The sequence below is a fragment of the Falco naumanni genome, chromosome 3 (genome assembly GCF_017639655.2).
Source record: "Falco naumanni isolate bFalNau1 chromosome 3, bFalNau1.pat, whole genome shotgun sequence".
Classification (NCBI taxonomy): domain Eukaryota; kingdom Metazoa; phylum Chordata; class Aves; order Falconiformes; family Falconidae; genus Falco; species Falco naumanni.
In genome coordinates this window covers 53,557,694-53,579,081 of record NC_054056.1, presented here as the reverse complement: position 1 = coordinate 53,579,081, position 21,388 = coordinate 53,557,694, and the positions used below count along the sequence as shown (strand labels likewise).

The following is a 21,388-nucleotide window of genomic DNA, read 5'->3' as shown; positions in this document are numbered from 1 at the left end:
AGTACAGATTTCAGTCCACTGTAAGACTCAGTTCTTTATAGGTTAGAATACAGTGTTCACTGAATTATTCAACATACTGTTGCTTGAGAAGAGAGATGGATTTAAGCAGGGAGCACCCAAGTTCCCTGTATCACTAGGAAGGGAGCCTGCTGTGGGGAAAAAGGAAAAGATTTCCAGTGTGCCTCCATGTTTCTGTGGTTTTCATTTTCTCTCACAAGCCAGCCACAGTTTTTTGTATGACTAGTGAGATCTCTGTTGAGCTCCTGGGCATTAAACTTTCTTGCCACACAGGAGGTGACTAACATCACAGTCTTGGATCCTAGATAGATTCCAGCCCCACCGTAGCCTGAGAAGAAGATGGAAAGAATGCTTTTGTCCTTGTCTTTACTCTGAATATTTTGACTCTTGTAAATAGTATTTTTTTCAAGTTTAATGCATTATCTATAGCAAAAGTATATTGAGCTGTCTGTTTCAGTTGACCAAGTTATGGTATATTGCCTACCTAATCTTAATCAGAAGGTAGTTGATTATTCATTTACTTGATACCATATACTTACAAAGTTCTGTAAACAAATATCTGCCTTATGAAAATGAAATATTTTTTTCATTTTAAGACCCAGGTGCCACTTTGGAGCAATCAACAATATATCATGAATGACACCAGGCACCAGTCTTTGTTCTTTGTCAGTCTGCCAGATCTACAAAATCTCTGTGCCTCTACAGTAACACTGAGTTCTCATATACCAGAAACTGAGACAAGGAGTACACAGATAAAGATTTGCAGGTAAAGAATTTTGAGGGTTATTATTTTCAGAAGCTTTTGGTGGTTGTTATTGAAATATTTTATTAGCAGTAATAGAATTAAGCTTAATAAAATCAGCAAAATTCTGATCAGCAGCAAACAGTAAAAAATTGTTCAAAACTGAAGGGTTATTTTGAGGGGGACTTGCTGGCTGCTGGGGAGAACCCTCACATTTCCATTATGTTTTAAATGTCATCAGCTGAAACTAACAAAGCTGCCTACTCCAAATCAATAAAAAGTTAAAATTAATTTGTGTTCACTTGCAAAGTTGAAATGCTTTCTGTGGGTTGAGACTGAGTGAAAAGAATATTCGGAAAGCGTATGTACACTCCTTAGTGCTCACCAAATATTATGTCATTCCCTTTAATAGGAAAGGGGATAAATGAGGAATTCTGCCAAAAGGAAAACTTTTGGAGAGTTCTGTCTGTGTGCCAAAGGCCTTTGTCTTTGTCTTAGACCACTGTGGGTGGGTTGAGAGCAAGTAACTTAGACTAGTCCAATATATTATACTGAACCACTGGGAACAAAGTGAAAGTGGAATGTATTATGTTTGCAGAAGCTGAGGAAAATAAATTTCAGCTGAGAAAATGAAGTACAAAAATAATTTATTTTTTTTTATAGACGGTTATTATTCCTGCATCAAGACATCCTTTCTGCACCTGTTATTGGAACACTAAATCAAATTTCAGTTGTAATGGCGGTCAGTATCGCTGTGTAAATAAGTATATGTAGTTACATACTGTTGCAGATGAGCATAGTGCACCTCACTCAAAAGACAGAAGTAGCAATATATTTTATTGAGGTAAAATATTACTTTGAGAGTGCTCAGTAAGTTTAATGGAATTTAACAAAGTTGTAACAGTGGTTTGAAAAGGTTTAATAAGTTTGATGGCAAGGTTCACCTATAAGGCATGGAAGAAGCATGCAAGGGAAAATTAAATAAGAGTAACTCATATAGAGACCAGAGGTGTAAAGAGTAAAGAGGATCCTTCTGCTGAGTCATGAGGTTCAGAATGGACACCCTTTCTTTCTAAACTCCTTGTTGGAGCCTAGATGTGACTGGATCCAGTCTTAGTTTGGACTTGGTCAATGGTTCATGTCTAATGGAATTATCCATATAAAGTTGGTAATATTTGTGTAGCTACATAGATTGGTAATGCTTCATAGTGTTAATTCAGCTGATTTCAGTCACCAAGGTTCTGTTATGGGTAAGGGACCTCTCCGCCTTGAGTAAGGAAGGCTCACTTAATCTCAGGTAAGGAATTTCTAACCTTGAGAAGTGTCCCTGCTCAAGGGGAGAGTCACCTGGTGTGTCGGCCAGCTGCCATTCAGGGAGAGCTCAAATTAAGCCCATCCGAAGTTTAATATTTACAGGGTGAAGTAGTTGGCTGCTACTCAATAGTATAGACAAGACAGGTGTCTTCGGTTTAGCTCTGATGTCTTGTTCTGTACTTTGGTTATCTTGTAATTTTGGGTTCAAAACAACCTTTCAAAATATATTTCAGGACACCTTCACTCCCTTGCACATGAGCCAGGGGCTTTCCAGCTCACAAGTTCACCCCAAGGACATAAGGCCTGTTGCTTCTTGCTCAGCCTGAGCTAAAGTATGGCTAGGAGTCAAGTGTATCTGTCCCACATACATGCATGCTTCTTTGAGGATCAAGGATAGGTAAAATATCTCATTTAAAGCAAACTTCTATTTTTGTGCGTTAGTAATATCAATTACAGCTTATGTCTTCTAATGTTTTGATGAAATGGCCTTTTCAGATAGTGAACCTTTGCGGAACAGAATGGACTCAATTGGTAAAATGCCATCCAATTTACAATGAGAGCAGCCAGGGCATAGTTCTCCAGTTTCGTTTTGGGCAATCTTTTAATGTATCTTTCGCTGGAAGTAAGATTACACTATGACAAATCCCTGAACTAATTTTAGTTATCATTCTCCTTTAAAATACAGGATATGTTGTTTGCTTTATCTATTCCTTAGCATGTTTTTCTTAGGCAAAGTCACTGATGGACCAGAATTTAATTTATCATTTGATAAAACACCCTTTAATTTCAGACACTTGAATTTGTATTTATTTTTTTTATTTTTAGATACCATTTTACAAATCAGGAATATGTCAAGCCTACATAGAGAAACAAGGAGCTACTGTAAGTACTGAAAGATGTCACAGTTCTTAAGATTGTTATGCTTGTCTGCAATTCCTGTTGCCAGAGATGAGTATTTTTCATAAGGCATACAATTTGCACTACAGAAGCCAAGTTCCAGGGTAAAAAAGTCTGTCCCATAGACAAAATGTCTCTTACAAATCTGGGTATAGTAAGTATACTTTCTCAGAGTCAAAAGTTTTAAGAATTTCCTGAGCAATTTCACTAGTTTTCTTTGCTGCAGTGAGATCCTGGTGCTGCTCGGGGCACTGGGGTTTGACCTCAAGGCAATGACAGACCCAGCCTTTGGGCCAAAGACCTGCAGCTCTCCTGCTGGTGTCACCCCCTCTGTGCGTGCACTGTAGATTCCACCGGTGGGGATGTTTAGACAGCTGAAATGTCTCCCCAGTCAAGTTCTATGTTTATCCAGCCTGTACAGGACAATCTCAGAGAAACAAAACAAAAAGAAGAAATGGAACCCACGAACATAACAACCGATACATTTTTAGACCATTATGCCATGTGCTTTATTATCTTCTAGTATGAAAAGTCTGTGGGTTTTATGAATATATATGTGGACACACTGAAATTGCTGAGTCAAAAGACTGTAATCCAAGCCAGTAGCTCTCGTGACTCATTTGCACAGCCTGTTGGGTGAATTTTTCTTTGTTCCAAGAAGTGTAAATGCGTGTCTGGATTAGTAAGACAAATACTGTTCAAATATGCTTACCTTACAAAACTGCTTTATGGTGATGTGTGTAACTGACCTGTCATGGTTAGATTTTCTAACATCAGCAGATGAGCAGTACAAAGTGTACTTAATCACCATGAGCTGAAGGCAGATCCTTGCAGGATCTTAATAGAAACATCCTCCTGGAGGTATATTAGTTAAGTTTTTTTAACCCACTGTAATTAGTTTCTGTTTCTCGACTAATGCTAACTGTCAACAGAAGGCTATACAGGACAGGCAAGTAGTACTGCTGGGTGAATAAAGCTACTTTTATCTATTATTTTCTGATTGTAGGGAAATGTCTCTTGTCTTGAGCTTGACAGTAGAGTTAATACATGTAAATTTTGGATGTTGAGCCTATTGTCTGGAAAGAGATGCATATCGAGTGAAGTACTCAATACAGTTCAATTAATCTTTTCCCCAAGTCTATTATTAGCCCTGTGAAAACATTACATGACTTGTAGGGCAGCTTACTTTGATGATGCATGACATCTAAATGTCCACATCAAATATTACGCTAACTTCCTCTTGTAACTCAGTAGATGAAAAGTAGAGATGTATAACAAGTACTAGGATTTGGCTCCAAGATCTTTGATTACCTTTGATTAAAATTTGACTGAAGCCTTTAAAAAATCTGTTAAATTATTAATAATGTATTTTTTTCCCCTCACTGATGTTATTAGCTGGAAGCACCACAAACAGTTAGTCCAGCCATTCTCCAGACCTGTCTCTCCTACACACTTACAGCTAGACTTGCACCCAGATGGAACAAGGCTGGTCATCTTTTGGTGCAAGGTATTTGACTCACCAGGTTCAGGGAATCGAGCATTTAGTTTCCAGCTCTTTATCGTTGCATTTATTTTCCATTATTTAATTCCCATCATTATTTCAGTTGTTATATTATTTCATTCATTTATCCTATGATATTTTTTCTTTGATTGAGTTTTTATTGTTCCGTTATCTAAGTTCAATGATTCAAGTTAACAATCTGAATGGACATACCATTCACTTTTTCATCTTCCTCCTCAGCTTTGTCATAGATCAAATAATTATTTCAGCTGAATGCAACATACCAGATTAAGAATTTCCAAACCAAGTATTGTTGGACAGTAAATGTCTTCTAAAAATTGGCCCTGTTTTTCAGATTCATGCTTTCATCAGTGGCATTTCTGCACATATTTTGCATGCTTTTCTAATACAGAAGTGGTTTTTCTGTCACACCATCTCCATCTACCAAGCTCCGTCTTTTTAGATGGTAGTTCCTTTGCCTGTCGTCTCTCTACCAACTCCTGTGTGGGATAAATGTGAATTACCAAAGTATGGAAAACCAGATATGTTTCAGATACCGTGGTGTGCTCTTAAGTAGAGAAATTGTATAGGTCATTCCAAATATACATTGAGAAAAGTGTATATGTTATTGTCTTATTTCCAGCCACAATATCAGTATCTTGTTTTCAGCATCTTCAAAACGCAGAGTGCTCTGAATAAAATCACCTTGTTCAGGAGTAGCAGGAAGTAGAGGGCTAGATGGTAGCTGATATAAAACTGATTTCAGTGAAAGACATTGACAAACAGCAATGTGACGCTGGTACATGCAGCTTGTCTAATCACATATGTTGCTAAAACTGTGCAAAACAGATGATATATGGTAAAATATGTAGTAATACTCTACAGATTTGCTTCTGAACCTAAGAATTTTATTAACTGTTAGTCAATTAAAAATAGTTCTATGTATAAATCCCTTACTGGGAGGAAAAGTTGATGTATAAATTGCTGTCCACTTCAATGCTTTCATAGATCTTTTGGTTTTGATACAAGATGTTAATGAATCAATGAAAAGTTCATTGATAGAGGGGTTTGTCTCTCCTTAAAAGGAACAAATCTTTCAGCATTCATGACACATAAATGAAACTGTGTGATTTCTTCCTTTTGTTTGCATTATGACATTAGACACGTGGTTTAGAAAATAATGTCTATCTATTTTATTTATTAAGGAAAAGATTTTTTGTCTCATTCAGGAAGGCAAAATGCTGTTGGTAAGTACAATGTTCTGTTAATGACAAACTTGTGAGAGTTTTCTTATGTGCTTTCATACTGCCCTGATCTTGCTATTACCAACAGTCTCTTCAGTTTTCGTTGTGAAATAACCTCTGCCAAAATACACTTGATGGCAGATGGTGCTCTGTATGTAATAGTTGCCAGTTCAACTGCACCTTTGACAAATTACCCACAAAAAAGGTAATTTTTCTGCTGTTAATCTACAGCCATAGACTGAAATTTGCATTTAAAAGTTACGATTATTACAATTAAATGCACTTGCCTCAAATTATGAGTCTTGCAACTGATATGAAAGTTCCATAATAATAGATAGGAAAATGAGCTAAAGCAGCTGTCCTGTATGTACTGTGTTTGCTGTTCACATAAGTTGTCACAAAGCTTGCTGCTTAACTATTGCAAAAGTCACAAAATAATATTTTTATTCCAGTATGAAAGTTAAAGGTTACATTTGGAGATACTGGAGCCTAAATGTGTAACAGGGTCGTATGTTGGGGAACATAATGCACCCAGTTCCTGTGCTACAGCTTGCTTAGAGCTGGGTGAATGTTCTGGAGATGTGCCAATAGATGCTTGCCTTGCTTATACAGTCTTTCCTATTGACCACTTTGGGGTGCATAATACTGGGCTAGATGACTCAGTACAGCCAATGGTTATAAGAACTACGTCTGCTTTGAAAATAGGTGTTTGTGTATCAGGTATATCAGTATCAAGCATCCAGTTGCATGGGCAGCCATGAGTTCCTAGGGAGGTGTACTGTACGGATAGTAATTCATAACTTTTTCACAGTTGATTTTAATTTCCATGCTGAGAAAGTCTCACAGCATTTTGACTAACAATTACTTTAAATAACATTTGGTTTAGCTTTCTATCTAACAGATAAACTGTAGTTCAAAATAGGGCTTGGTGCTTTGTTTTTATTTTAGTTATAGACCTCAGTGTATCAGAGAGACAGCTTTGCATCAGTGTGGAGCCTTGCTCAATTCGGTTGCCACCCCCTCAGGTATAAAAAAGTTGTATTTTCTATGACTGTGTTTGTCTCATTAATCTTCATCTTCTTTTCTTTTAGGTGGCTTGTAATTAACATGATGGGAATAGAAGTGCTTATTTCTAATCGCATTAAGACAGTAATCATATTCATTGCTATCTGCATCTGTTGCATGTGCACAACATCCATATTACATCTATATTGATGCATACTAGCAAGCATTGTAAAGTTGAGATCCTAGACTATTTAAGAGACCTTTCCAAAAATGCTGACAGAATGCAGTAAAGTGTCTTTATGACTCTAGGTTTCCTTCTAGCAGTGTTTTCTAGAAGGCATTCACTGTGTCACTGTAACACATTGACAGTTTTGAGTAGCATCTTAAAAGTGAAGCTACAGGTAAGTTGTCAGTGCTATGTTTAAAGTCCCTGTATATAATTATTCTGGAATCTGCTTCTATTTTCAATGCAGCTTCCAAAATACTAGAGCAGCCTGTACTATGCTACTTGTAAGCATAATTAATAAATTGTTTAAGAAATCATGACTGAGGTTAAAAAACTACCATTCTTTGTGACAGCCATGACACCTTTGTTGAATGTGTCCATACATACAGGGGCATATTTGTCAGGCTTGCTGGTTTCTTCTAAAGTAAGTGTTTCTGTTCCAAACTCTTCTTTCTTAGAATAGAATAGGATTTCTTCTGTGACCTTGTTGGACAGCATAACATTAAAGCTATCTATAGGAATCCAGTTCCAAAGTGACACAAAGCAATGATGGAAGTGATCATGATGTGGCTTCATTGTCAGTTTGATCATTGTAATGCTTTTCTAAAACAGAAATAGCTAAATTTTCTTGTCAGTGAATAAACACAAACCCTGGTAGACCATAGAGAAACAAAATGTTTCTCTGATCTCAGTGTTTGATTGGCCCCTACTGTCAAATATTTTCACATTGTGAAAATGTGTGATTTTTTTGACTTCTCACAGGGTGAAACTATATGTCCCATTAATTCTGTTGCTTGGATCTTTGCACTTGATTAGGCAAGGTGGCATATACCGTTATTAGACTATCAAACATGGGTTTCTGATTTAACTTCTAAAAATGTGCATGGAAGTGAAACAGTTCTTAGTTTGAAAAATATCTTCTGTATTCTTACTTACTAAAACACTGCAAATAAAGTTTAAATCTCACTGATTTAAATAATTTAAACCTTGTACATGCATAACTTCTGGAAGCATAGGCTCTAACATAAGATAGTGTGCAATTTTATAATGGAACTATCTTCTGAAATAATCAGTCTGTGAGAACTGATGAAAGGATATAATTTATAAGCTTCATTGTATTGTGATACATAATTATTTTTGAAAATTTTAATTTTGTGCTGCTGTAGAAATATTTGCAAATTTATTTTTTTTTCTGTTTTAAGCTGGAAGATTTTGATATTTCGACAAACACCTTAAAGCTATTTGACAGCAATGAAAATATAGTTATTCACCAACATTCCATATTAAGTAACTGGTGCTATGTTTTGCCAAGGTAGGAGTCTGTTTACGTTTTAACAGAAACAAATATTTCCTCAAATGTTTGCCCTACAAATTGTGAATTTCATACTAGTGATAAGGATGCTTCTGTTTTATAGTCTGTTTTACATCTAGGAATCTTTCTTTTTTACTTTTGTGGTCTTGATGTTATAGAATATGAGAAAAATTAATCACCGAGTCATAAATTACACATTTAAATTTTTCAGTTGGAATAATCTTTCTGCTACTTCTGTGATATCCAAAAGCATTAATTTTTCTCAAATACAATTTTAGCAGGAAGTGTCAATTTAAAGAAAAAAACAATTTCAACCTCTGTCACAAAATATCTCTATTTTCACCTATGCTTTTCATAAAAAAAATATGAGAAGCAATGGTATATTTGCTTTTGTTCTACGTTCACTAGTAAGTGAATATTACAAGATGAGAAATTGGATTTGTAGGTGCCAAGCTCTTTTCCACACTTCAGGAAAGTTCTGGCATAAACTTATAAGCTAAAGGTGTTAGTCCTCAAAACATAAAAATAATCCATAAATACTTCCAATGACAAAAATAAGTTTTACATCTTTTCCCCAAAAGTCCATTATATTTTCAGCTGAGCTTTATGACACCCTTTCCAAGCATCCTTTTTTTACCTATGCACAGCATGAAAATGGGTCAGATCATAAACATCAGCCACATAATTCCTCCAGATTCTCCTTTCCATTCATATAAAGAATTTCAGATGCATTGGAAGGATCTGGTAAGAAACAATATACACTGCTTTCATTTTTCCCTCCCTTTCTTGTACCTATTGAGTTTGTATTTATAATACACTTCTGCGGTTTGTTTCTTTTTTTCAAGTATGGATATATTCTTCCAGAGGATATTGAAAAGACCAAAATATACTTCAGTGTTTACTTCAAACCAATAGGGGAAAGGTTCTTTACGTATCCTTTCAGAATATTTTTGTTACATTTCCTCTACTACACTTCTAGCAAAGATCTACATTTTCATTTTTGAATGTGCCACGTTTTCTTCTTCCATAATTTCACAGAAGTCAGTGGAGAATCGTTTCACTAGATAAATTGGAACAAAATATTGAGTCAAATCTCTTTGTCCTAGTATTGAATAATAGTAAGTTGAATAGAAAAGTTTGCTTCACAGCTACTGTAAACATTATAATGCTGCTCTAAATGGAGATGTAAAAGGAAGAGTTAAATTCCTGTTAAAACACAGCCAACAAAGATTTGTGTTAAAGAGAATTTTCCTGCAAGGAAAGACTAGGCTAATGATTACTGACGTTGAGTAATCTTTACTGTGGTAGGTTAGTATGATGTAATCATGTTGAAGTCCTGTAACTTTATAAACTTCAGTTCCTTAAGAAAGTGCTTTTGTTCACCTTTTTCAAAAAGCTTTAGGCATGTCCATGTTTTTTTTCTCAACAAAGATGATTCATGATTATGGAAATGTAAAGAAACTTGTTATATATCCCTGAATACTTACTCAGGTACCCTTTAAGTTGTATTCGAAGTCAGCCAGTGCAGTATTTCCCTAGAACGGATTCAGAAAGTGTGTTGAACTCTTTTCTTTCTGACATCAAGTGTAATCTTTCACATCTATGTGGATTTCCAGTAAAGATGACAAGTAAAGCACTTTATGCTACAGAGGGACTCTCCAGGGCTCTGGTGCGTGTAAGATTGTTTTATAAACATACTAACGACAGGTATTTTGTTCATGGTACAAATTTATCGTATTCACAAATAAAAGCATAAAATTATGCTTTTCACAATAAACAACAATCAATGATGTAACTTTTAATTAAATGTGTAACTAAATATTATATTGCTATTTTCCATTGTTATATTTTTGTTCACATCACAAATACATAAACAAATTGGACTTAGTGTTAATTAGTTGCTATCAATATTTGCAGTTCTATAGACCTTATTTTACAGTTGGATATCCAGAACTTTCTCACACCTCTTCCATAACAATAACAAAAATACCTATTATTATTCTTAATTTTATCTTTGAAAAGATAAACCAAGGAAAATATAAAGTTCTATGAACTTACACATTTAAAAACACTCAAGCTGTAAGATTTACTCCATGGCTGATGATTGAAAGGAGGCAAGCAATTAAAACTCCTGTAATTTGAGGTTGTGACAAAGACTGACTCAAATTTCTTTAGTAGTAGTGTGTGAAATAAGAAATGAAGTAATTAATTCTGAACAAAGAATAGTGACAGAAGTTGCAGAGACCCTAAAATACTATAATCCTCTTTCAGAAAGCAGTTGCTGTTTATGTCTCTTCAGTGATCAAAGCTAAAATGGCTCCTCTTCATCATCTGCAGTTTTCCTAGACATCCAAACTGTCTTTTGCTCAGAATACAGATGCCCTTAGAAGTCTTAAGAGACCAGGAGCCCTGTCAATCAAACTCTCTGCAGACCCCCTCAAAAGGGGTAGGCATTACCCAGTTGGAAACACTAAAGCAAGATAATGACTGTAATTTAAGTCTTTCCTTCTGAGAAATATGATATTCCAGCATAGTTTATAGACATAGACCTGAGGGGAGAAGAAACAAATCTTCATTTATAGTGATAACAAACTATTGTTTAAGAATATAGTTCATTCTAGTTTACAATAGGAAAATGTTATGGTTATATATTGTGATTTATATTAGGTTGATATCATATAATGATGCATTAGGTGGCACTATCAGACTTTTAAATCCAGTTCATTCAATTTAGCAGCTCTTGTGTTGCAGGAAATGAAATCGAAGCATATGAAATTGGCGGGTGAGATGGTTTGTGTGGTATCCCTAACGCAGTCTCCTCTAAGGAAAGAGACTTTGCCTGGAATTTCTTCACCTTGCAGTATGGAAAACAGCCACTGGATGGAGCGTTTGATCAAAGAGCCAGAAAGCCAGACTTCTTCGAGTAGCAGTAAGGGTACAGGAAAGATTAGCATTGAAGCAACAGAGAATTCAATGAGGAATCGGCAAATACCTGGAGTACCAGAGTTACCAGCTATGAAATCTTTAGGAATGCCTGTAAATTCAGCCTTTGAACCTCCCCCCAGAAATGTCAGCAGAGTTATACCAATTTTCAAAGGAAAGTTGATGCAAATGAATGGAAAGACTGCAAACCGAACAGATGGGAAGAAAAGAGGAAGTGCTGAAAGACATTCACCAGTAAAAATCATGAGTGTTTCATCTTCTATGCTGACTGTGCGCAAGTCCAGCATAACTCAGGTTTGCAAACCTGTTCAAAATATGCCAGTCAAAAATTCTAATCATAGCAATGTACTTCAAGCTATGAACACGAAAAGATACACAAAACCTCAATTTCAATGGAAAACAAAGTCTGGTGGACAAATGACTAATTCTGATTTTTCTAATAACCCAGCTTCAGGTGAGAATTCAAGTGAAGGCAATTACAAAATGGCAAATTCTCCTTCCTTTCTTAAGAATGTTGGGTTAGTGCTTCAGAAATCAAACATTTGTCTGAGTCTGGATACATCTACATCTCCTATTTCCAGTGCAAGAAGGGGAAAGAAGTTTGCAAGTCAAAATACCATGCAAGTTCTTGAAGAACAACAGCAGTCAAAGAAAGTACATTTGCAGATTTGTAAATTAGACAATGCAATGACAAATTCCAGTTTATCTCGGCAACAAACAAAGAGATCAAATGGAGGAGCAGGGTTAAATATTCATGAATCTGTCTTAAATGATACAGCGCATATCGCCAAAAATGAAGAAAATAAAGCAGCATGCTATTCTAAGGACTATGTCACTAAGACAGCCAGTCATCTTTGCAAATCTAACTTTGAACAGGTATGGTAGATAACAGGGCTCATTCTTACTGGTTCTCACAAATTCAGTATATTCTAAAACAATGTTAAGCAATAAAGAGCATGACTTTCATCATGTTCTACCATCATTCTCAGTATAGTTTTCTAAAATCTCTACCATATAAGTTGATGTTTTCAGCCACTGCTGCCTTTTTTCTGAAAGGGAAGATGATTTACTATGTTGTCTGAGATACATACTATTTTTTTATTTGGGACTTTTAGAGTGGGATAATTAATTTTCCTTTCTTTAAGACAGTTCATCAAGATTTTTGTGAGATTAACATGTCTTCATATGAGACCATATTAATGAACAGCTCCTGGAAGGAATCCCAAACCTCATCAATTGTGTAGTGCTGACTGCCGTGTGTGTAGGGCATTGTGCTGTTAGACAAACATGGAAGTTTTGCAAATACAAGTTTAATTACAGTTTCACTAAAAGCACAAGTTTCAACATGAAAAATTCCTACTGGGCATAAGGAAAAAAAATCTTCAGACAGAGAGTGGTTAAGTACTGGCAGAAGTTGCACAGACAGGTTGTTATCCTTTCAGATTCTCAGAACTTGACTGGATGGGGCCTAAAGCAATGTGATCTAACTTTGAAGTTAGCTCTGTTATGAGTAGATGACCAGTAGAGGTACTTTACAACCAAATTTTTCTATGATTCTGCCTGTATTTCCATAAAATAAATGGCAGAGCTGATTTCAGTGCAATCTTTGTGAGGATGACATCCCTCAGATTTGGCACATGGATGAAATGTGCTTATCATGTTTTTCACCTATAACATGTAATATGGTAGGTTATTTCAACTTTGTGTTAATGAGGGCACCTTTTGAAAAAGTAGGTCATTTTAACAAGTAGAAAAATACTGGGTGGGGTTTTTTTTGCTAATGAAGGTATAAACTTCTATACTTTTAAGATGATTACAGGGAACGAATATCTGACATGTGAAACACTGACCTCAAAACTAACTTCCTCTATCAAGGAGAACAACATGGAAGCATCTGTAAAGAAAGGTTGTGCAAGAAGAAGACAGGTAACACACACACACCCCCGCCCCCCCCCCCCCCCCATATACACCCCTTAATCCAGTTTATATGGACCTGCATTAAAAGATAAAAAGGAAATTTCATTTTTTTTCATTTTATCATGTTCCAGTTAAGACAGGGAAACCAAGAAATCTTACTGAGCCTGCTCTGGATAAAATTAACCTTAACTAGGATAAAATTAACCTTAACCATTGGTTATGTTACTGTTACTTCAAGCATGCATTTAAAATGTTTGTCTCCTACAAAAAATGCTACTAAAATGAAAACCTTTATTGATGTTACTTAATGTAAATATGTTTCTGAAGCAGATTTTCTGATTCTACAGAAAAGTTTTACCCTGCCCAATATAGCTATGGCATTCTCAATGGTAAATTCTCTGTAAAAAAAATCTCTGTAATTGTCTCATCTCAAGTGCTTGAATTCAGCAACATTCTGTAGAAATGCATACCAAAAGGTTAGTTGTAATTCATTCTCAGTTTCTTTATATTCTCTTAATTATTTAATATATTTAAGTTATTATTATATTACTAGATGGGGTCAGCAGCAACAATTAGATAAGTTCCTAATATGATTTTTAAAAAAATACTTCTTCCTCTGGATGCTTCTGTAATGATAGTACTGTGTACTTTTAAATTCCTCTTCAAAATATTTTTTTATGATTCTTAAATACTGCTTTTACCTACTACTGGATTACACTTCTGTTTCTAAATATCAGTTCTTTAAAACTCAGTTGTATCTTCTACCTTCTTCTCTTACAACCACATTCTCTATGCTTTTACTACACAGAAATTAGACCCATTAGCAGGAACAGGTCCCAGGTCTCCCATGCTCAGTACAATTGTATTTTCTTATGTAGATATATATGTATTATTTCTATTAATAGCCAGCTGAAAATACTGTCCAATAACTCTTCAGAATAAGCCAGGAGGAAAAGTAGCATGCACTTAACTTCCTTTTCACCCAGGTTCCTGTCACAGTCCACTCAGTGGACTCATGATGGTTTGTTTACTATGATTTCAAAGTGCGAAAAAAAATATCAAGGTGACCATGCCAAGGGATTATGCTTTGATCAAACAGTGCAACTTTATTGTTTGCCTGTAAAGCAGCGTGCAATAGATAAAATGACAGGAAGGGAAGAAAAGGTAAAGTAAAAAAAAAAAAAAAAGGATTATAGCTACCACCACGGGTCCAAGGCATCCCTATGGCCCAGGCAGTGTCCTGACAGTCCTTCCGATTGTCGTGATCCTTGGTGTGGAATATCTTCAAGGTTCAGTTGCTGAGACATCTCTTATGCCAAGCAACACGCCTTGCTCCTCCTCTGGCCCATGCATTGTTGCGTTACCACACATATCTGAAGAGGAATGCCTGAGGTGTGGTTTGCCTTAGAGGCAGGTAGCTTCAGACCAGGAGGTGTCTTTTTGTATTATAGTGATATTATAATGAAGAAAGTTCACCTGAAGTTCAAGATTTTTGGTTTGTTGCTACGACAGTGGTTGTGATCCATCTTCTGGACAGTGGTTATGTGGCCTTTTCGTAGCTGTTCCTTTCAGTCCCAGGTTGCAGCATAGTACTCCTCGTACCATGCAGTTCTCCTTCCCAGGGTCTTTGCGTCTTGGTGTCCATGAGGACCACATTCCATCTCCAAGTCTCTGTTGGCAATGTTGAGACAATGTCATTCTCTTTGGACTGACTCTTACAGTTCCCTTGCCTTTTATATTTAATTTCAAGCGTGTCCGTTTGAGGTCTTGTTACCCATGCTTGATCTGAAGTGGCTTTGCCTAGTCACATGTTGCAATATATAAACTTACCTTGTCAACATACTTATTAACTGTTGATTAAGAATTTAAAGAGTATGTATCCGTAATTCAGATTCCTCCATTTAATTTGCATTTCTTAACAAATTTTCTGTCATCTTTTTGTTTTGTTGTGCTTTTAAAGCCAAATACAAGACAATTCTGTAACTTTTAATGGTAGTTAAAAGAACAGAGTCTGTGCTATCCATGCATTTCAGAAAGGCCCTGTAGAGCAGCCTCAGGGGCCTGCTTCAGGAACACACTCATACCTTGGAGCTCAGGCTGCAGCAGGGAAGAGTGAAGCTGGTGTGGGAAACACCAGCCCAGCTGCTCTGTGCTGGCCCCATCCAACTGCAGCTGGAAAAGGCCCTTCCACACTGTCTTACTAGCGTTACTGGCCCAATATTGCAATGCTACAGCAGGAGAGGCAGGAGTCAGTCTCACAAAGAAAATACAACCTGCAAAGAAAAATAACTGTGGTTATAAGAGTAACAACCGCAGGGGTTCAAGTACTGAAGGGAGACTTCCACCATAATATGAATTACGTGCTGAAGTCCTTTGCCTGCCACTGGGAATAATTCAGCCACACTAGGGCTTGTGAGCATGGATCTAGCTCTACAGCTTGGGCTGACTGGGCAAGCAGAAAGCTTGTACCCGGTCTGGCAGCAGTGCTGGGATGGGGAAGGTACACTGTCCTATCCTAGTCATGACTCAGAAGTGCCCCGTGTCATTTCGTTCTCTCCAGGCAGGCTGTGAGTAACACAGGTACCAGCCTGAGCCCTGCAAGCTACTTTGGGGAAGTGGCAGGAGTCAGCAAGTTCTCGCTGTCTGCCGGCCACGCTGCCAGTGCTGGAGATGAGTGAGGGAGATGCACAGCTCTAGGGAAGCTTCAGCTGGAGTCTCAGGAATAGGAGAAGGACTTGTCTATTAACTGGGGTAGGGATGGTCTCTCCAATGTTCATTAGTCTGATTCCTCCTCTCTCCAGATTAAAATACAGTAGTGCTGACTGGGGACACTGTTAAACACTTCCCTGAAGAGTAAGCCTTTGTCATTATCTCAAGTTTGGACACCAAAAATTATCAGTTGATTTTGAAAATCTTGGCTGCTGGCATGTAAAAGGATACTTTCAAAATAGCTCTGGTTTTAGTTATTTACCCACTGTACATGTAAACATACTTTAAATTATATTTAGGTTGGAAAATAGAAACTTTTATTAATTCTCATATCATTCAACTAAGCATTTAACTCAGGAACAACTTTTTAGTTGAGCTGTTAGCTTAGTATTTCTGCTTTGTTTCCTTTACTGTTTTTTGTCTTCTTTTTGTTTGCTTTTTTTTGGTGGGTTTTTTTTTTGTTTTGTTTGGTTTGTTTTTTTGTTAACAGAAAGAAGAAGGTTATTCCAAGTTAAAGAAAGCCAAAAGAAGTAAGCCTTCTATTTAGGATGTTCTGGAGTACTGAAAGAAAACTCTAGGTATGCACATCACAAATTTTAAATATTATTCTTTATCAAAATAATATCACTTGTTCTACACTTTTGGATCATGACAATGATATCAGCTGTCTCCAAAGGAATCACTTTACTGAACAAATGGCTTCTACAGCAAAATAATGAGATAACAGAAGCTAATATTCTTGGTTTTATTGGACACTAGCAAATAAAGCTTTGCTTTGTGTGTGTGTGTTTAGCAAGCAACGTTAAATACAAAGGCATCTTGTACTTAGTAAAACAGAATTTGTCTTAAATTTGTATTTTGATTGTCTCTTTTTCTTTCAGACTATTATAAATCTGTTTTTTTTGCTGCTGAGTTTGAATCTGAGCTGAAGTTAAAACCATAAAACATTAGAGTGAAGCTCTATGTATTATTTAATATCATGACATGAAATTGGGTGGCTAAATGCTTTTGTGGTGCTAAGATTAATTCAAAGACAAAATGGTCTGTCACACAAAATTAATAAATTTAGTTTTGTGACCAGATATTGCAACCCACATCATGTGTGGTTGTCGGTAATAGTCTTGCAGGATAGAACAAACTTTTCCTTTGAATATTCCTTTGAATATTAAGGATATGTATAGTATATGAAACTTTCCAGTTTTGTTGTCCTAATACCTGTCACAAGTAATCAGTTGTAAAATATGCAGGAAAGAGTAATCTATACAGTTAACTTTTCCAGAGATAAATAGAAGGATATTTATGAAAAAGAAAATATTGATGCAAGCAATATGGTCACACAGACAAAATGGCACAAAAATGTGTGTTATACAAAACAAATAGAAAAACATAGCAATAGAGAAGCAAAATATAAACTGTGCATCCTTTAAGCTGGCCTTTGGCTTCAACATAAATGATAGCAAGTAGCCAAATGTGCATTTTGTCTCAGAGATGTGCTTTATGTCCTTCCTTTCTTTGCATGGATAAATTTCCTCCAGTGAACGTATATTTCACTTGTTTGCTTTCCCTGAAGAAAGTCTGTTGTATGGATGGAAGCTTTCTATATAGGGCCTTCATACTTCAGTGTTCAGCATATCCTGTTCCTGGGTCAAGCATTTCATTCCTCCTGCTTCAAGCCAGGCCGTTCAGGCATGGTCATTCTTCAGAGGTGATCTTTTTTAGTGATTCAGCATAGATATGTGTAGGTCCAAAGTCTGTGACTTTCACTGAGGACCAATGGACAGAAATGGTGTCTCCGAGGATGGTCAGAACTTTACTTTTTTTTACTTAAATTAAAAAAAAAAATCTATTTTTTCTTATTTATTAGTTAAATGCCAAAGTATCCAGTTGCTCATGGTAGGCAGTGCTTAAACCCTGGGGAGGGAATAGTGTCTTCCACAAAGTGTTTAAAATATTATTTCTAAGAATCCCATTGGTATGGGTTCTTCATTGGTGTTGATTATTTAAAAAGAAAACGAGAGCTAAAATAATTTCTCCTATTGGATCTGTGCCTACAGTTTTGATTCTGGAAAGCTTTGCTCCTAGTTTCTTTATTACATATTGCTACAGATGCATTTAGAGTGCATGTTTTCATTTGAACACTTGAGAATTACTTGTAAGTTTTCAAATTTACTGTGTAGCAAGATTTATGAGTGAGAAGGTCTTACAATGGAATTCAATGATGTAGTCTACAGGAAGGACTTGGATCCATAATTCATGACAATAAAAACTTTTTTACAATTATCTTGCAAAAAGAGTCAGGTTTTATGACTGATGTGCCAAGTTGCACAGCCTCGTAACTTGTCCAGGAAATCACAGCATAATCCTAATTTTCTTCTGTGTTTTGCTGGTGAAAATAGTGGGTATATTAATAAAGCAACATGAGAGAAGTATTTAACATTTTAGAGAAGTTGAACATTTGATTCTACTACTAAATCATTCTCATTCATTCTGTTTTTACCGATATGTAGACAATCCCTCACTCTCTGGGGAAGGACTTAAGCTTTACTTTGGCATACAAAGAGTAGCTAGATATTAAGCGTGAGTTTAAGATACTCCCCTCCTGCCCCCATATTTAGGGGTCTGGACTACGCTGGATACATTGTTCTTTTTCAAGGCCAGGCAGACTGGGCCAGGGGAGCCTCCAAGGCTGCTGAGGTGCCCAGCCCACGGGGTATGGGCTGAATACCTGTTGCTGGGTGAGCTCTGTAGAACCTGTTGGGTATGTCTACTAGATTTCCATTGAATTTAATAGGAGGTTTGACATCTAACATACATAGACAACTAAATGTAGGTTGCGTACATCTGAAGTTCAAAACCACCTCAAGAGTCAGACCTCAATAGTTGTTCAGTTTACATGAAAGTTTGGATGATTACAGAGTTTTCAGAAGAGATTTATAGATTCTTTTTAAGCTATTTTACATTTGTTTTCAAATTGAAAATAAAATATCTCCATGCTTAGTCCTTTATTAATGAAAATCATCCTACCGTTTTCAAGGTTAAAAACTACCATGGAAGGGAAGTTTGGCTTCTAAGACCAACCAGAAAAGCAGAGCTTCTGAAGGAGAGTCCATACGAGTATAGAAAAATGTTTTGAAAGAAGGATTTGCATCATTACAAATGCTGGTGCTAGAAAAGACGTATAAAAAATAGCACCACTAAAGTTCTGAAGCCTTTTCCACTCATCTGTAAAACTCTTCCTTTTGCTCTGCTCCTGTGTTGTCATATGATACTGACCTTTGGTTTTAGTTGCTGAATTTCATTTAGCAAATGAGAAGCTACAAATTAATCACATATAGTAATAATAGTGTTATTTTACATGAAAGTAAATGCTGCCATTACTGTAAGGATATTGGATGAAGACAAGATGAAGGCAGGGGTTACACAAAAATGGAATGCAGTGAAAATTCTCAGCAGTTTTGTATGTAAGAGCTAGAGATCTATTGGACTATTTGTTCTAAAGGTGGATTACGCCAAGTCAACATTTATGAATTTCTTTTCTCATTAGAAGGAGATAGTACAGAAATTTCAACAAAGCCATCTTTCAAATGCTTTCTTGATGTGAAATATTAGACTAAAATATTAACTTTTAAGATATCCTGTAAATATAATAGCTTGAGCTGGTTTTATGAAGAAACAGTTTTAACCTAAATTTGAAAATATTTGCATGGAAATTGTATGTAGTGAAAATATTTGGATTTTCATTGAAAAAAGATTCTGAAAATGTTTAGTCTTTCAATGAAAATGCAATTTCTTTTATGATGGGAGAAAATTAATTCCCTAAGCAAATCTAGTAGCAGAAATACCCTTTGGACTTTGTACATTAGTAGGTTGTTGGCACCTAAATACTTGAGACATACTCAAAAACTAGGCGCTATCATAATAATATTGCTATTATTCTATCTATCTTTCATTGCTGCAGGATTTTTCCAGGTTAGGGGTAATCTAATTTACTGCATGGTTAACCATTTAAATATGCGAAATAATAGTTTCTGAAGATTCTCGCTCTTACTTTCTTGTAGAGTTAAGAACATGGTTTGGCTACCTGATCTCAGTTAAGAAGGTGTGAATAGACTTCTGCAATCAAAGTTCCTTCTTCCAGCACCACAACTGATTGTAATATTTTGAGGGCTTTAAATTTAAAACCCTAAGCCTAAGAGGAAGGATAAGCTGTGCATAGTACCATAGATTTATCAAAGAGAGAATTATTTCTTGTTCTGTATAAAAATGCAAATATTTAACTTGAATGTCCTAAATCTAAACTTTGCAAACAGAATGCAAATACAAATCTGGAAATACAGTACTTTTTTTTTTGCTTATTAACTGTACGATTTTAAGTTGTCTTTGGGTTTCTTCTGTGATCTAAACTTTTTCTGTTTTCCTCCATTCAGGTTCTCCAGAGGGCATTAACATACTTGAGGATCTCTGAGCTTTCTGAATTTATCTCTATTGCATTTATCTTCATTTATTTCTATTTTATGTCTATTTCACATTATTGGTACCTGTTTCTCGATGAAGAACTGAGGGTTAACTGCCTACAGTTAAGTGAATCAATGTATCAACAACTTCTCCAGATGGTTCAGGTTTATAAACCTCCAATGAATTTGAAAACTTAGCTAATGGGTTAGTTTTTGAATCACATAAAATCTGTCCTAGTACTTTCTTACACACTTAATCATTCTTCCAAGTTATTTTGAAGTTTCAAGTCTGTCTTTTTATCATATAATAACATTTAATTCTTTGCTACAATGTCTGGGCCTCTTTGTTTCATCAGTAAAACATTCCTAAATAACTATACCTTGTCATGTCAAATGGTTAGAAAATGAATTTCGGAAATAAAACTGCTCTGTCAAAGATTTTCTTGTCTAATTGATAATACCATTCTTCAGCAGTTCATGCAGAATGTGTATAGTTGTCCTTTGAGTAATTTTATCAGCATAAATGTAACTTCAATGACTACTTGAAAGTGTAGTTGCAAAAATATACCTATATATGATTATGGCCCCATAATCACTGTTTTTAAGGGAATATTATTGTCTTACCTGGAAAACAAGAATCAAATGTTACTCTAGCTCATAAACTCAAACAGTATAGAACTGTAGTTTAACACTTGCTTTGGATATACATTTGCAAAATTTTTTTCCTAAAGAAATTGGTATAATGGGTTTTTATGTGCTTTATGAAAACCTTTTTAGGTTTGTATTACCATAGATGTATTTTTATTTACCTCATTTCTCAGAGCAGGATTTTGCCCTACTATGATGACAACTTTTGTTTTGTTTTGTTTTTGTCTTGAATGGTAACTGCTAACATAGCTCTAATTTGGTGGTGCCAGTGTTTAAAAGGAAGTGGGCACTTCAACAACATGTGATTTTTCCCATACATAATACAAAAAATACAAAACAAGACAAATATTACAGAAATTAGAGCAATATGCTCAGCAAGAAATAAATTATATTTACATTTTGTCTGGAAATTGGTATACAAGGCTACTTGTCAAATGCTGTGGATTAGTTATTCTTTC

The 21,388-nt window shown here is 35.8% G+C and overlaps 1 protein-coding gene across 1 annotated transcript; it reads left to right on the top strand.

The window, feature by feature from the left end:
• Positions 1-628: 628 nt before the first annotated feature.
• On the top strand, positions 629-19,929 carry C3H18orf63 (chromosome 3 C18orf63 homolog). The gene is made up of 14 exons (XM_040586009.1): positions 629-784; positions 1,424-1,502; positions 2,900-2,956; positions 4,367-4,478; positions 5,678-5,719; positions 6,665-6,741; positions 8,150-8,259; positions 8,907-9,003; positions 9,105-9,190; positions 9,751-9,928; positions 11,011-12,078; positions 13,012-13,128; positions 16,319-16,406; positions 19,887-19,929. The coding sequence occupies exons 1-13, from the start codon at positions 651-653 to the stop codon at positions 16,373-16,375; spliced, it is 2,214 nt and encodes a 737-aa protein (XP_040441943.1). The 5' UTR covers positions 629-650; the 3' UTR covers positions 16,376-16,406; positions 19,887-19,929.
• The last annotated feature ends 1,459 nt before the right edge of the window (positions 19,930-21,388 follow it).

Bases quoted from the DNA above. Each gene is read 5' to 3' on its own strand.
- C3H18orf63 (XM_040586009.1), top strand. From the start codon at position 651: ATGAATGACACCAGGCACCAGTCTTTGTTCTTTGTCAGTCTGCCAGAT. The intron at 785-1,423 runs GTAAAGAATTTT...TTTTTTTTATAG, and splicing joins ACACAGATAAAGATTTGCAG to ACGGTTATTATTCCTGCATC. The intron at 6,742-8,149 runs GTATAAAAAAGT...TTCTGTTTTAAG, and splicing joins TTCGGTTGCCACCCCCTCAG to CTGGAAGATTTTGATATTTC.